Here is a 15757-nt window from a genome sequence, read left to right as displayed (position 1 = left end):
CATTACTTACTCGATCAAACCACCTCACACCACATATTGTCCTCAAACATCTCATTTCCAGCACATCCACCCTCCTGCGCACAACTCTATCCATAGCCCACGCTTCGCAACCATACAACATTGTTGGAACCACTATTCCTTCAAACATACCCATTTTTGCTTTCCGAGATAATGTTCTCGACTTCCAAACATTCTTCAACGCTCCCAGAACTTTCGCCCCCTCCCCAATCCTATGATTTACTTCCACTTCCATGGTTCCATCTGCTGCCAGATCCACTCCCAGATATCTAAAACACTTTACTTCCTCCAGTTTTTCTCCATTCAAACTTACCTCCCAGTTGACTTGTCCCTCAACCCTACTGTACCTAATAACCTTGCTCTTATTCACATTTACTCTTAACTTTCTTCTTTCACACACTTTACCAAACTCAGTCACCAGCTTATGCAGAGTCTCACATGAATCAGCCACCAGCGCTGTATCATCAGTGAACAACAACTGACTCACTTCCCAAGCTCTCTCATCCACAACAGACTGCATACTTGCCCCTTTTTCCAAAACTCTTGCATTCACCTCCCTAACAACCCCATCCATAAACAAATTAAACGACCATGGAGACATCACACACCCCTGCCGCAAACCTACATTCACTGAAAACCAATCACTTTCCTCTCTTCCTACACGTATACATACCTTACATCCTTGATAAAAACTTTTCACCGCTTCTAACAACTTGCCTCCCACACCATATATTCTTAATACCTTCCACAGAGCATCTCTATCAACTCTATCATATGCCTTCTCCAGATCCATAAATGCTGCATACAAATCCATTTGCTTTTCTAAGTATTTCTCACATACATTCTTCAAAGCAAACACCTGATCCACACATCCTCTACCACTTCGGAAAGCACACTGCTCTTCCCCAATCTGATGCTCTGTACATGCCTTCACCCTCTCAATCAATACCCTCCCATACAATTTACCAGGAATACTCAACAAACTTATACCTCTGTAATTTGAGCACTCACTCTTATCCCCTTTGCCTTTGTACAATGGCACTATGCAAGCATTCCGCCAATCCTCAGGCACCTCACCATGAATCATACATACCATACATTAAATAACCTTACCAATACAGGCACCCCCTTTTTTTTATAAATTCCACTGCAATACCATCCAAACCTGCTGCCTTGCCGGCTTTCATCTTCCTTAAAGCTTTTACTACCTCTTCTCTATTTACCAAATCATTTTCCCTAACCCTCTCACTTTGCACACCACCTCGACCAAAACACCGTATATCTGCCACTCTATCATCAAACACATTCAACAAACCTTCAAAATACTCACTCCATCTCCTTCTCACATCAACACTACTTGTTATCACCTCCCCATTAGTCCCCTTTACTGAAGTCCCCTTTTGCTCCCTTGTCTTACACACTTTATTTACCTCCTTCCAAAACATCTTTTTATTCTCCCACAACTCTCATTTGCCCTCTTTTTCACCTCTTGCACCTTTCTCTTGACCTCCTGCCTCTTTCTTTTATAAATCTCCCGTGCATTTGCCTTTTTTCCCTGCAAAAATCGTCCAAATGCCTCTCTCTTCTCTTTCACTAATAATCTGACTTCTTCATCCCACCACTCACTAACCTTTCTAATCAACCCACCTCCCACGCTTCTCATGCCACAAGCATCTTTTGCACAAGCCATCACTGCTTCCCTAAATACATCCCATTCCTCCCTCACTCCCCTTACCTCCTTTGTTCTCACCTTTTTCCATTCTGTACTCAGTCTCTCCTGGTACTTCCTCACACAAGTCTCCTTATAAATAAATAAATATATATAGATCCAAGAGGTCATTCAAATGCAATGTTTAGGACAAGTTGTCTTTTGAGTCTGACAATTAAGATACCTTCTATTTTTTAAACAATTCCTGATTCAACCAAAAATCACACTTATGTCACCCTGTCATGTGGAAAGTAGATTTAAGTAAAGTTTCTCTACAAAAATGGTGTACTGATATCATGGTATTGTACTTGGAGAGATTCATGTATATGCCTTATCTTCCCTATAATGTAGAGATGGCACCGGTATTATTCATTCTATCCCATACATGTTGCAGCATACCACTGAAGACATGATCTTTATCAAGCTATTAAAAATGTACTGACCAAAATGGTATACTAAAATAACAAGGGCATTTGCAATACATATTATTAACTAAGACAAATTAATACCATTTTTTTTCCAGTTGCCATACTCATGGGAAAGGTTAAGATAATAGTTTTCAATAATATACACTTTTCCTTCAAATCAATATGAAAAAGAAATAAAATGTGTACTACTGGCAATCATAATCACAAAACATTACCACTGTATTAAAGTAAAAAGAAATATTACCCATCAGAAAATCTTAGTATGGAAAGATTTTATCCGTTACTGTTGTGATAAAGGAGCAGAAGTAGCAGTCCTCACTCTTCTCATCTATGTCTTTGTCTGTGTCTTCTAACATATCGAGTTCTGAAAAAAATTAATCTGATAATAATTACTACAGTCAAAACTGATACTGGTTTATAATGAATAATGTATTCCTGCAACTAAAGGGGGTGGGAGTAAGATGCTGGAAACCCTACCCTTCTTGTATTTTAATTTCTAAAAGAGGTAGCAGAAGAAGGAGCCAGATAGTGATTGCTCATCTTTCTCAAAGGCTCAAACTATACTGGGTGTCTAAATAAGTATGGACATAACCAATATGAGAAGAGAGGTGGTATGTTTGAGGAAAGAAATTTGAATGTTTTCTGGCTCTGAGTGACACAAAGCTCAAGGGCAAAAGGGAAGAATGTGGAAATGTCTTAGGAGTAAGGTCAAGAGTTGGTGAGAGGATAAGAGCAGGAGAAGCATTATTCCAGATGCAAAAGTTGTAAAGTGTGTGATAGAATGTAAGGAAGTAAATTCTAGACTGATGTGGGTAAAACTGAAAGTGGATGGTGAGAGATGGGTGATTATTGGTGCTTATTCACCTGGCCATGAGAAGAAAGATCATAAGAGGCAAGTGTTTTAGGAGCAGCCAAGTGAATGTGTCAGTAGTTTTAATGTATGAAATGGGTCTTAATGATGAATGATTTAAATGCGAAGGTAAGAAATGTGGTAGTTGAGGGTGTAACTGGTGTGCATGGGGTATTGTATGGTATGATTGGAAATGGTGAAAAGCTTGTGGAGTTGTGTGCTGAAAAAAGTGGAGATGGGGAATACCTGGTTTCAAATGAGGGATATACACAAGTATACATATGTGAATAGAAAAATTTTTCAATGAACATAATCAGGCCTCTGGAAGGGGATCCAGGGGTACATTGTACCTGGTCCTGGGAATTTCCTGAGATCTAAGAAAATGCATTAAATCAACAGAGTGCTCCATTCCACCCCTCTCTCATATTCCATACCCTTTTTGGCCTTACAGGTCATGGTATAAAACCGTAGTGGATAAGAACAGGATGACTGTTGTTGAAGGGAAGGGGACCTGAAAGAAACTTTAAATCCCCAGATTAAATTCCTCTCATAGGCCTCAAGCCTGTGCAATTAGATTACATATTAATTGACAGGCATAACAAAGAGAGCCTTTTGGATGTGAAGAGGGGCAGCTAACCGAATGTCTGATCCTATCTTGTGGAAGCGACGGTGAAGATTTGTAGAGGTTTTCAAAAGAGGAAACAATGTTGGGAAGAAAAGAGTATTGAGAGTAAGTGAGCTTGAAAAGGAGACTAGTGTGAAGATATTCCAGCAGAGATTGAGTGTAGAATGGCAAAAGATGAGAGTAAATAAAATGATGGGAGTGGGTGAGGAATGGGAGGTATTTAGGGAAGAAGTGATGGCATGTGCAGGAAATATATATGGCATGTGAAAGGTGAGAGGTGGGCTGACTCGAAAGGGTTGTGAGTGGTGGTATGAAGACTAAAAGTTGCTAGTGAAAGAGATGTATTTGGGCAGTACTTACAAGGAAGGAGTGCAAGTAATTGGGAGATGTACAAGGGAAAGCAGCAGGAGGTCAAGAACAAGGTCCAGGAGTTGAAAAAGAGAGCAAATTAGAGTTGGGGTGAGTATCAGTAAATTTTAAGGTGAATAAGTTGTTCTGAAAGGAGTTAAATACTGTGTAAAAGACAAGTGAACAAATAGGAACATTGTAGGGGCAAAAGGGAAAGAGATAACAGGTAGTGCTGAAGTGAGGGGGAGATAGAGTGAGTATTTTGAAGGTTTGTTAAATGTGTTTGAAGACAGATTGACAGATGTAGGGTGTTTTGGCCAGGATGGTATGCTAAGTGAGTCACAGAGACTGGTTTGGTGAAGAGAGAAGAGGTAATGAAAGCCTTGCATAAGATGAAATCCAACAAGATGACTGGAGTGGACGGTAATGCATTTGAAATTATTAAGAATGGTGGTAACCTTGTTGCTGATTGGTTGGTAAGGATATTCAATGTATGTATGGATCATGGTGAGGTGTCTGAGGATTGACAGAATGCATGTATAGTGCAACTGGATAAAGGAAAGGAGGTGATAAAATTGAGTGTTCAAACCACAGAGGTGAGTATACCTGGTAAGTTGTGAGTGCTTGCTTTAAAGAATGTGTATGAGAAATATTAAGAAAAACAGGTGGATTTGTATATGGCATTTATAGATCTGGGGAAAGCATGTGATAAGAGTTGATAGAGATGCTTTGTTGAAGGTCTTAAGAATATATAGTGATGGAGGTAAGCTGCTAAAAGCAATGAGAAGTTTTTATTAAGGCTGTAAGGCATGTGTGCAAGTAGGAAGAGAGAAGAGTGAATGGTTCCAAGTGATGGAGGGTGGATTTGTTGGAAGTGAGATGTTTGATGAAAATATGTGGTGTGAGGTGGTCTGACTGAGTGAGTAATGGAAAGGTACGAAAGATATGTGGTCATAAAAAGTGCTGATGAAAGAGCAGAAGAGGATCTGTTGAAGTGGTTTGGACGAATGGAGAGAATGAGTGACAAAAGGTCAAAAAAGTGGATATATATTTCAGAAGTGGAGGGAACATAGAAAATAGGAAGACCAAATTGAGGATGAAAAGGAGTAAAAAAGATCTTGAGCGACCGGGAACTGAACATGCAGGAGGGTGAGAAGCATGCAAGGAATAAAGTAAAAATGAAATGTTGTGGTATGCCGGGGTCAACATGCTATCAACGGACTGAACCCGGGCATGTGAAATGCCTGGGGTAAACCATAGAAAGGTCTGTTGGGCCTGGATGTGGATAGGGAGCTGTGGTTTCGGTGTATTATTTTTTGTCTTTTCCTGGCGCTACCTTACTGGAGGGGAGGGGTGGATGCCATTTCATATGTGGAAGGGTGGCGACAGAAATGGATGAAGGCAGCAAGTATGAATATGTACATGTGAATATATGCATATGTCTGTGCATGTATATGTATGTAGACATTGAAATGTATATGTATGTATATGTGCCTGTATGGGCGTTTATGTAAAAACATGTGCATGTGGGTGGGTTGGACCATTCCTCATCTGTTTCCTTGCACTCTCTCGCTGACGCGGGAGATGGCGATTAAGTATAATAAATAAATGAAATAATATATATATATATTTTTTTTTTTTTTTTTTGCTTTGTCGCTGTCTCCCGCGTTTGCGAGGTAGCGCAAGGAAACAGACGAAAGAAATGGCCCAACCCACCCCCATACACATGCCTTGATTCAATCCACTGACAGCACGTCAACCCCGGTATACCACATCGCTCCAATTCACTCTATTCTTTGCCCTCCTTTCACCCTCCTGCATGTTCAGGCCCCGATCACACAAAATCTTTTTCACTCCATCTTTCCACCTCCAATTTGGTCTCCCTCTTCTCCTCGTTCCCTCCACCTCCGACACATATATCCTCTTGGTCAATCTTTCCTCACTCATTCTCTCCATGTGACCAAACCATTTCAAAACACCCTCTTCTGCTCTCTCAACCACGCTCTTTTTATTTCCACACATCTCTCTTACCCTTACGTTACTTACTCGATCAAACCACCTCACACCATACATTGTCCTCAAACATCTCATTTCCAGCACATCCATCCTCCTGCGCACAACTCTATCCATAGTCCCCGCCTCGCAACCATACAACATTGTTGGAACCACTATTCCTTCAAACATACCCATTTTTGCTTTCCGAGATAATGTTCTCGACTTCCACACATTCTTCAAGGCTACCAGAATTTTCGCCCCCTCCCCCACCCTATGATCCACTTCCGCTTCCATGGTTCCATCCGCTGCCAGATCCACTCCCAGATATCTAAAACACTTCACTTCCTCCAGTTTTTCTCCATTCAAACTCACCTCCCAATTGAATTGACCCTCAACCCTACTGTACCTAATAACCTTGCTCTTATTCACTTATATATATTTATATATATATATATATATATATATATATATATATATATATATATATATATGTATTTAGGGAATCAGTGATGGATTGCGCAAAAGATGCTTGTGGCATGAGAAGAGTGGGAGGTGGGTTGATTAGAAAGGGTAGTGAGTGGTGGGATGAAGAAGTAAGATTATTATTGAAAGAGAAGAGAGAGCATTTGGACGATCTTTGCGAGGAAAAAATGCAATTGAGTGGGAGATGTATAAAAGAAAGAGACAGGAGGTCAAGAGAAAGGTGCAAGAGGTGAAAAAGAGGGCAAATGAGAGTTGGGGTTAGAGAGTATCATTAAATTTTAGGGAGAATAAAAAGATGTTCTGGAAGGAGGTAAATAAAGTGCGTAAGACAAGGGAGCAAATGGGAACTTCAGTGAAGGGCGCAAATGGGGAGGTGATAACAAGTAGTGGTGATGTGAGAAAGAGATGGAGTGAGTATTTTGAAGGTTTGTTGAATGTGTTTGATGATAGAGTGGCAGATATAGGGTGTTTTGGTCGAGGTGGTGTGCAAAGTTAGAGGGTTAGGGAAAATGATTTGGTAAACAGAAAAGAGGTAGTACAAGCTTTGCGGAAGATGAAAGCCGGCAAGGCAGCAGGTTTGGATGGTATTGCAGTGGAATTTATTAAAAAAGGGGGTGACTGTATTGTTGACTGGTTGGTGAGGTTATTCAATGTATGTATGACTCATGGTGAGGTGCCTGAGGATTGGCGAAATGCGTGCATAGTGCCATTGTACAAAGGCAAAGGGGATAAGAGTGAGTGCTCAAATTTCAAAGGTATAAGTTTGTTGAGTATTCCTGGTAAATTATATGGGAGGGTATTGATTGAGAGGGTGAAGGCATGTACAGAGCATCAGATTGGGGAAGAGCAGTGTGGTTTCAGAAGTGGTAGAGGATGTGTGGACCAGGTGTTTGCTTTGAAGAATGTATGTGAGAAATACTTAGAAAAGCAAATGGATTTGTATGTAGCATTTATGGATCTGGAGAAGGCATATGATAGAGTTGATAGAGATGCTCTGTGGAAGGTATTAAGAATATACGGTGTGGGAGGCAAGTTGTTAGAAGCAGTGAAAAGTTTTTATCGAGGATGTAAGGCATGTGTACGTATAGGAAGAGAGGAAAGTGATTGGTTCTCAGTGAATGTAGGTTTGCAGCAGGGGTGTGTGATGTCTCCATGGTTGTTTAATTTGTTTATGGATGGGGTTGTTAGGGAGGTGATTGCAAGAGTTTTGGAAAGAGGGGCAAGTATGAAGTCTGTTGTGGATGAGAGAGCTTGGGAAGTGAGTCAGTTGTTGTTCGCTGATGATACAGCACTGGTGGCTGATTCATGTGAGAAACTGCACAAGCTGGTGACTGAGTTTGGTAAAGTGTGTGAAAGAAGAAAGTTAAGAGTAAATGAGAATAAGAGCAAGGTTATTAGGTACAGTAGGATTGAGGGTCAAGTCAATTGGGAGGTAACTTTGAATGGAGAAAAACTGGAGGAAGTAAAGTGTTTTAGATATCTGGGAGTGGATCTGGCAGCGGATGGAACCATGGAAGCGGAAGTGAATCATAGGGTGGGGGAGGGGGCGAAAATCCTGGGAGCCTTGAAGAATGTGTGGAAGTCGAGAACATTATCTCGGAAAGCAAAAATGGGTATGTTTGAAGGAATAGTGGTTCCAACAATGTTGTATGGTTGCAAGGCGTGGGCTATGGATAGAGTTGTGCACAGGAGGGTGGATGTGCTGGAAATGAGATGTTTGAGGACAATGTGTGATGTGAGGTGGTTTGATCGAGTAAGTAACGTAAGGGTAAGAGAGATGTGTGGAAATTAAAAGAGTGTGGTTGAGAGAGCAGAAGAGGGTGTTTTGAAATGGTTTGGGCACATGGAGAGAATGAGTGAGGAAAGATTGACCAAGAGGATATATGTGTCGGAGGTGGTGGGAACGAGGAGAAGTGGGAGACCAAATTGGAGGTGGAAAGATGGAGTGAAAAAGATTTTGTGTGATCGGGGCCTGAACATGCAGGAGGGTGAAAGGAGGGCAAGGAATAGAGTGAATTGGATCGATGTGCTATACCGGGGTTGACGTGCTGTCAGTGGATTGAATCAGGGCATGTGAAGCATCTGGGGTAAACCATGGAAAGCTGTGTAGGTATGTATATTTGCGTGTGTGAACATGTATGTATATACACGTGTATGGCGGTGGGTTGGGCCATTTCTTTCGTCTGTTTCCTTGCGCTACCTCGCAAACGCGGGAGACAGCGACAAAAAAAAAAAAATATATATATATTTATCTATTTATTATTATACTTAGTGCACGAGGTAGTGCTAGGAAAAGACAACAAAGGCCACATTCTTTCACACTAGTCTCTAGCTATCATGTGTAATGCACTAACACCACAGCTCCCTTTCCACATCCAGGCCCCACAGAACTTTCTGTGGTTTACCCCAGATGCTTCAACCACAACATTCTTCTTTTCTGAAAACCTCTACATATCTTCACCTTCATCTCCACAAAATAATGGTCAGACATCCCTCCAGTTGCCCCTCTCAGCACATTAACATCCAAAAGTCTCTCTTTCACGCGTCTATCAATTAACACGTAATCCAATAACACTTTCTGGCCATCCCTCCTACTTACATACATATACATATGTTTTTTTTTTTTTTTTTTTTTTTTTTTTTTTTTTTTTTTATACTTTGTCGCTGTCTCCCGCGTTTGTGAGGTAGCGCAAGGAAACAGACGAAAGAAATGGCCCAACCCCCCCCCCCCATACACATGTACATACACACGTCCAGACACGCAAATATACATACCTACACAGCTTTCCATGGTTTACCCCAGACGCTTCACATGCCTTGCTTCAATCCACTGACAGCACGTCAACCCCTGTATACCACATGACTCCAATTCACTCTATTTCTTGCCCTCCTTTCACCCTCATGCATGTTCAGGCCCCGATCACACAAAATCTTTTTCACTCCATCTTTCCACCTCCAATTTGGTCTCCCTCTTCTCCTCGTTCCCTCCACCTCCGACACATATATCCTCTTGGTCAATCTCTCCTCACTCATTCTCTCCATGTGCCCAAACCATTTCAAAACACCCTCTTCTGCTCTCTCGACCACGCTCTTTTTATTTCCACACATCTCTCTTACCCTTACGTTACTTACTCGATCAAACCACCTCACACCACACATTGTCCTCAAACATCTCATTTCCAGCACATCCATCCTCCTGCGCACATCTCTATCCATAGCCCACGCCTCGCAACCATACAGCATTGTTGGAACCACTATTCCCTCAAACATACCCATTTTTGCTTTCCGAGATAATGTTCTCGACTTCCACACATTTTTCAAGGCTCCCAAAATTTTCGCCCCCTCCCCCACCCTATGATCCACTTCCGCTTCCATGGTTCCATCCGCTGACAGATCCACTCCCAGATATCTAAAACACTTCACTTCCTCCAGTTTTTCTCCATTCAAACTCACCTCCCAATTGACTTGACCCTCACCCCTACTGTACCTAATAACCTTGCTCTTATTCACATTTACTCTCAACTTTCTTCTTCCACACACTTTACCAAACTCAGTCACCAGCTTCTGCAGTTTCTCACATGAATCAGCCACCAGCGCTGTATCATCAGCGAACAACAATTGACTCACTTCCCAAGCTCTCTCATCCCCAACAGACTTCATACTTGCCCCTCTTTCCAGGACTCTTGCATTCACCTCCTTTACAACCCCATCCATAAACAAATTAAACAACCATGGAGACATCACACACCCCTGCCGCAAACCTACATTCACTGAGAACCAATCACTTTCCTCTCTTCCTACACGTACACATGCCTTACATCCTCGATAAAAACTTTTCACTGCTTCTAACAACTTGCCTCCCACACCATATATTCTTAATACCTTCCACAGAGCATCTCTATCAACTCTATCATATGCCTTCTCCAGATCCATAAATGCTACATACAAATCCATTTGCTTTTCTAAGTATTTCTCACATACATTCTTCAAAGCAAACACCTGATCCACACATCCTCTACCACTTCTGAAACCGCACTGCTCTTCCCCAATCTGATGCTCTGTACATGCCTTCACCCTCTCAATCAATACCCTCCCATATAATTTACCAGGAATACTCAACAAACTTATACCTCTGTAATTTGAGCACTCACTCTTATCCCCTTTGCCTTTGTACAATGGCACTATGCACGCATTCCGCCAATCCTCAGGCACCTCACCATGAGTCATACATACATTAAATAACCTTACCAACCAGTCAACAATACAGTCACCCCCTTTCTTAATAAATTCCACTGCAATACCATCCAAACCTGCTGCCTTGCCGGCTTTCATCTTCCGCAAAGCTTTTACTACCTCTTCTCTGTTTATCAAATCATTTTCCCTAACCCTCTCACTTTGCACACCACCTCGACCAAAACACCCTATATCTGCCACTCTGTCATCAGACACATTCAACAAACCTTCAAAATACTCATTCCATCTCCTTCTCACATCACCGCTACTTGTTATCACCTCCCCATTTACGCCCTTCACTGAAGTTCCCATTTGCTCCCTTGTCTTACGCACCCTATTTACCTCCTTCCAGAACATCTTTTTATTCTCCCTAAAATTTACTGATAGTCTCTCACCCCAACTCTCATTTGCCCTTTTTTTCACCTCTTGCACCTTTCTCTTGACCTCCTGTCTCTTTCTTTTATACTTCTCCCACTCAATTGCATTTTTTCCCTGCAAAAATCGTCCAAATGCCTCTCTCTTCTCTTTCACTAATACATATACATATGTATATCTCTCTTTTTAAACCAGGTATTCCCAATCACCAGTCATTTTTCAGCACATAAATCTATAAGCTCTTCACCACTTCCATTTACAACCCAGAATACCCCATGTACACCAATTATACCCTCAACTGCCACATTACTCACCTTTGCATTCAAATCACCAATCACTACAACCCAGTCTCGTGCATCAAAGCTGCTAACACATTCACTCAGCAGCTCCCAAAACACTTACCTCTCATAATCTTTCTTCTCATGACCAGGTGCACAGGCACAAATAATCACCCATCTCCCTACATCCACTTTCAGTTTTACCCATATCAATCTAGAGTTACTTTCTTGCTCTCCATCGCATACTTCCACAACTCCTGCTTTGCAAAAAATGAAAGCCGGTAAGGCTACGGGTTTGGATGGTATTGCAGTGGAATCTATTACAAAATGGGGTGATTGTGTTGTTGACTGGTTGGTGAGGATATTAATGTATGTATGGTTCAAGGTGAAGTGCCTGAGGATTGGCAGAGTGCATGCATAGTGCCACTGTACAAAGGTAAAGGGGATAAAGGTGAGTGTTCAAATTACAGAGGTATAAGTTTGTTGGGGTGGTGATAACAAGTAGTGGTGATGTGAGAAGGAGATGGAGTGAGTATTTTGAAGGTTTGTTGAATGTGTTTGATGATAGAGTGGCAGATATAGGGTGTTTTGGTCGAGGTGGTGTGCAAAGTGAGAGGGTTAGGGAAAATGATTTGGTAAACAGAGAAGAGGTAGTAAAAGCTTTGCGGAAGATGAAAGCCGGCAAGGCAGCGGGTTTGGATGGTATTGGAGTGGAATTTATTAAAAAAGGGGGTGACTGTATTGTTGACTGGTTGGTGAGGTTATTTAATGTATGTATGACTCATGGTGAGGTGCCTGAGGATTGGAGGAATGCGTGCATAGTGCCATTGTACAAAGGCAAAGGGGATAAGAGTGAGTGCTCAAATTACAGAGGTATAAGTTTGTTGAGTATTCCTGGTAAATTATATGGGAGGGTATTGATTGAGAGGGTGAAGGCATGTACAGAGCATCAGATTGGGGAAGAGCAGTGTGGTTTCAGAAGTGGTAGAGGATGTGTGGATCAGGTGTTTGCTTTGAAGAATGTATGTGAGAAATACTTAGAAAAGCAAATGGATTTGTATGTAGCATTTATGGATCTGGAGAAGGCATATGATAGAGTTGATAGAGATGCTCTGTGGAAGGTATTAAGAATATATGGTGTGGGAGGCAAGTTGTTAAAAGCAGTGAAAAGTTTTTATCGAGGATGTAAGGCATGTGTACGTGTAGGAAGAGAGGAAAGTGATTGGTTCTCAGTGAATGTAGGTTTGCGGCAGGGGTGTGTGATGTCTCCATGGTTGTTTAATTTGTTTATGGATGGGGCTGTTAGGGAGGTGAATGCAAGAGTTTTGGAAAGAGGGGCAAGTATGAAGTCTGTTGGGGATGAGAGAGCTTGGGAAGTGAGTCAGTTGCTGTTCGCTGATGATACAGCGCTGGTGGCTGATTCATGTGAGAAACTGCAGAAGCTGGTGACTGAGTTTGGTAAAGTGTGTGAAAGAAGAAAGTTAAGAGTAAATGTGAATAAGAGCAAGGTTATCAGGTACAGTAGGGTTGAGGGTCAAGTCAATTGGGAGGTGAGTTTGAATGGAGAAAAACTGGAGGAAGTGAAGTGTTTTAGATATCTGGGAGTGGATCTGGCAGCGGATGGAACCATGGAAGCGGAAGTGGATCATAGGGTGGGGGAGGGGGCGAAAATTCTGGGAGCCTTGAAGAATGTGTGGAAGTCGAGAACATTATCTCGGAAAGCAAAAATGGGTATGTTTGAAGGAATAGTGGTTCCAACAATGTTGTATGGTTGCGAGGTGTGGGCTATGGATAGAGTTGTGCGCAGGAGGATGGATGTGCTGGAAATGAGATGTTTGAAGACAATGTGTGGTGTGAGGAGGTTTGATTGAGTAAGTAACGTAAGGGTAAGAGAGATGTGTGGAAATAAAAAGAGCGTGGTTGAGAGAGCAGAAGAGGGTGTTTTGAAATGGTTTGGGCACATGGAGAGAATGAGTGAGGAAAGATTGACTAAGAGGATATATGTGTCGGAGGTGGAGGGAACGAGGAGAAGAGGGAGACCAAATTGGAGGTGGAAAGATGGAGTGAAAAAGATTTTGTGTGATCGGGGCCTGAACATGCAGGAGGGTGAAAGGAGGGCAAGGAATAGAGTGAATTGGAGCGATGTGGTATACCAGGGTTGACGTGCTGTAAGTGGATTGAATCAAGGCATGTGAAGCGTCTGGGGTAAACCATGGAAAGCTGTGTAGGTATGTATATTTGCGTGTGTGGACGTATGTATATACATGTGTATGGGGGTGGGTTGGGCCATTTCTTTCATCTGTTTCCTTGCGCGACCTCGCAAACGCGGGAGACAGCGACAATTATATGGGAAATTATATGGAAGGGTATTGATTGAGAGGGTAAAGGCATGTACAGAGAATCAGATTTGGGAAGAGCAGTGTGGTTTCAGAAGTGGTAGAGGATGTGTGGATCAGGTGTTTGCTTTGAAGAATGTATGGGAGAAATACTTAAAAAACAAATGGATTTGTATATAGCATTTATGGATTTGGAGAAGGCATATAATAGAGTTGATAGAGATGCTCTATGGAAGGTATTAAGAGTATATGGTGTGGGAGGAAAGTTGCTAGAAGCAGTGAAAAGCTTTTATCAAGGATGTAAAGCATGTGCATGAGTAGGAAGAGAGGAAAGTGATTGGTTTTCAGTGAATGTTGGTTTACGGCAGGGATGCGTGATGTCTCCATGGTAGTTAAATTTGTTTATGGATGGGGTGGTTAGGAAGGTGAATGCAAGAGTTTTGGAGAGAGGGGCAAGTATGCAGTCTGTTGTGGATGAGAGGGCTTGGGAAGTGAGTCAGTTGTCATTCACTAATGATACAGTGTTGTTGGCTGGTTCAGGTGAGAAACTGCAGAAGTTGGTGACTGAGTTTTGTAAAGTGTGTGAAAGAAGAAAGCTGAGAGTAAATGTATATAAGAGCAAGGTTATTAGCTTCAGTAGGGTTGAGGGACAAGTAAATTGGGAGGTAAGATTGAATGGAGAAAAACTGGTGGAAGTGAAGTGTATTAGATATCTGGGAGTGGATTTGGCAGCAGATGGAACCATGGAAGCAAAAGTCAGTCACAGAGTGGGAGAGGGGGTGAAGGTTCTGGGAACCAATTAAATCACATCACACCTTCATATCCATATCACCTATTACATCCACCTTTCTTTCCTTCTCAAACCTATTTATGAAGTAATTCAAATTTTACCAGAAATGCTTCAATTCATTCTTACCTTGCACAGTCTTCATATTCACAGGCACATATACACGTACCCAAGCATACTTCACAATTTCAATCCTTCACTTTTCCCATGTTCTTGGTCCATTCCACCCAAGCTTTGTAAAACCTTCTCATAATCTCAGTAATAGCACAACTGCTCATCCTTCATTCCATATTCCTTGATAATTTTCATTCATTCCAATCCATACCATTCTTCCTTCCAGCCCTCTCACAACTTACATTCATCATTTCCGCTTTCAATCTATCCACCCTACCCAAGGATATGGGCTTCCCCACTCCCCAGCACATCCAAGCTACAACTTTTAAATTTCTCCACAAGCTCCCTGCTTTTACTCACACCAGTCATCTCATTAACATTCAGAGGTATCACCCTGTCCCATTTACTCCCCAGTATAACTAGTGAAATGCAGTGCTGCTTCACTGCCTTCAATGCCTCATCCTTAACAGATCACAGGCAGAGGGTAACTCAAGTGTAATGTTTCCCAAAGGCAGTGAGGCTCTCAGACTTAAAAAAAAAAAAAAGTACACCTTAAGCATTTGTCAGTTTTAAAAACTATTCCCCTAATGGAGTTGGGCAACACATCCTCCTTTGGTTCCACCCCTAAAGATGTACTTACGAGGTCACCACAAGAAGGTGTGGCATGACCCCATACACTCTGGAAAAGTAGAGTATCTCCTCAAGGCAATTAATTCCAACTTTATCCAATCACTGAGCTCTCTTCTGCCATGGCAAAACTCTGATCCACACATTCCCTACCTTTCCTAAAACCCCCTTGCTCTTCACTTATTCTGCATTCAGTCACTATCACTCTATCAATTAATATTCTTGCATACAATTTTCCTGGTATACTTAACAGACTTATTCCCTTATAACTGTTACATACACCCTTCAAACCTTTTCCTTTGAATGAAGGAAGAATAATAGCTTTCACCCAATCCTCAGGCACAAACTTCTGTTTCCACACTAAATAACTTGTTGAGTGTACTTGGTAAGCTGTATGGAAGAATAGAGATTGAGGGGGTGGTTGCCTTCGCAGAGCATCACATTGGAGGTTGAGAATGTAGCTTCAGGAGTGTTAGAGGATTTATGGATCAGGTGTTTGCTTTGAAGAATGATGTAAAAATACTTAAAGAGTATACAGAAGGATTTGTATGG

At 41.8% G+C, this 15757-nt stretch overlaps 1 protein-coding gene across 1 annotated transcript in view; it reads right to left on the bottom strand.

Annotated features, from left to right (window-relative positions):
- Positions 1-2194: 2194 nt before the first annotated feature.
- The window catches only part of Zwilch (zwilch kinetochore protein), an 85426-nt gene continuing 71863 nt past the window's right edge, over positions 2195-15757 (bottom strand). The window contains exon 15 of the mRNA XM_071684536.1: positions 2195-2518. Within this exon, the coding sequence (XP_071540637.1) occupies positions 2412-2518 (107 nt within the window). The 3' untranslated portion in view covers positions 2195-2411. The remainder of the gene's footprint in view (positions 2519-15757) is intronic.

The sequence above is a fragment of the Panulirus ornatus genome, chromosome 3 (assembly GCF_036320965.1).
Source record: "Panulirus ornatus isolate Po-2019 chromosome 3, ASM3632096v1, whole genome shotgun sequence".
Classification (NCBI taxonomy): domain Eukaryota; kingdom Metazoa; phylum Arthropoda; class Malacostraca; order Decapoda; family Palinuridae; genus Panulirus; species Panulirus ornatus.
The sequence above is the reverse complement of the archived record's forward strand: the minus strand, read 5'-3'. Positions and strand labels throughout refer to the sequence as shown.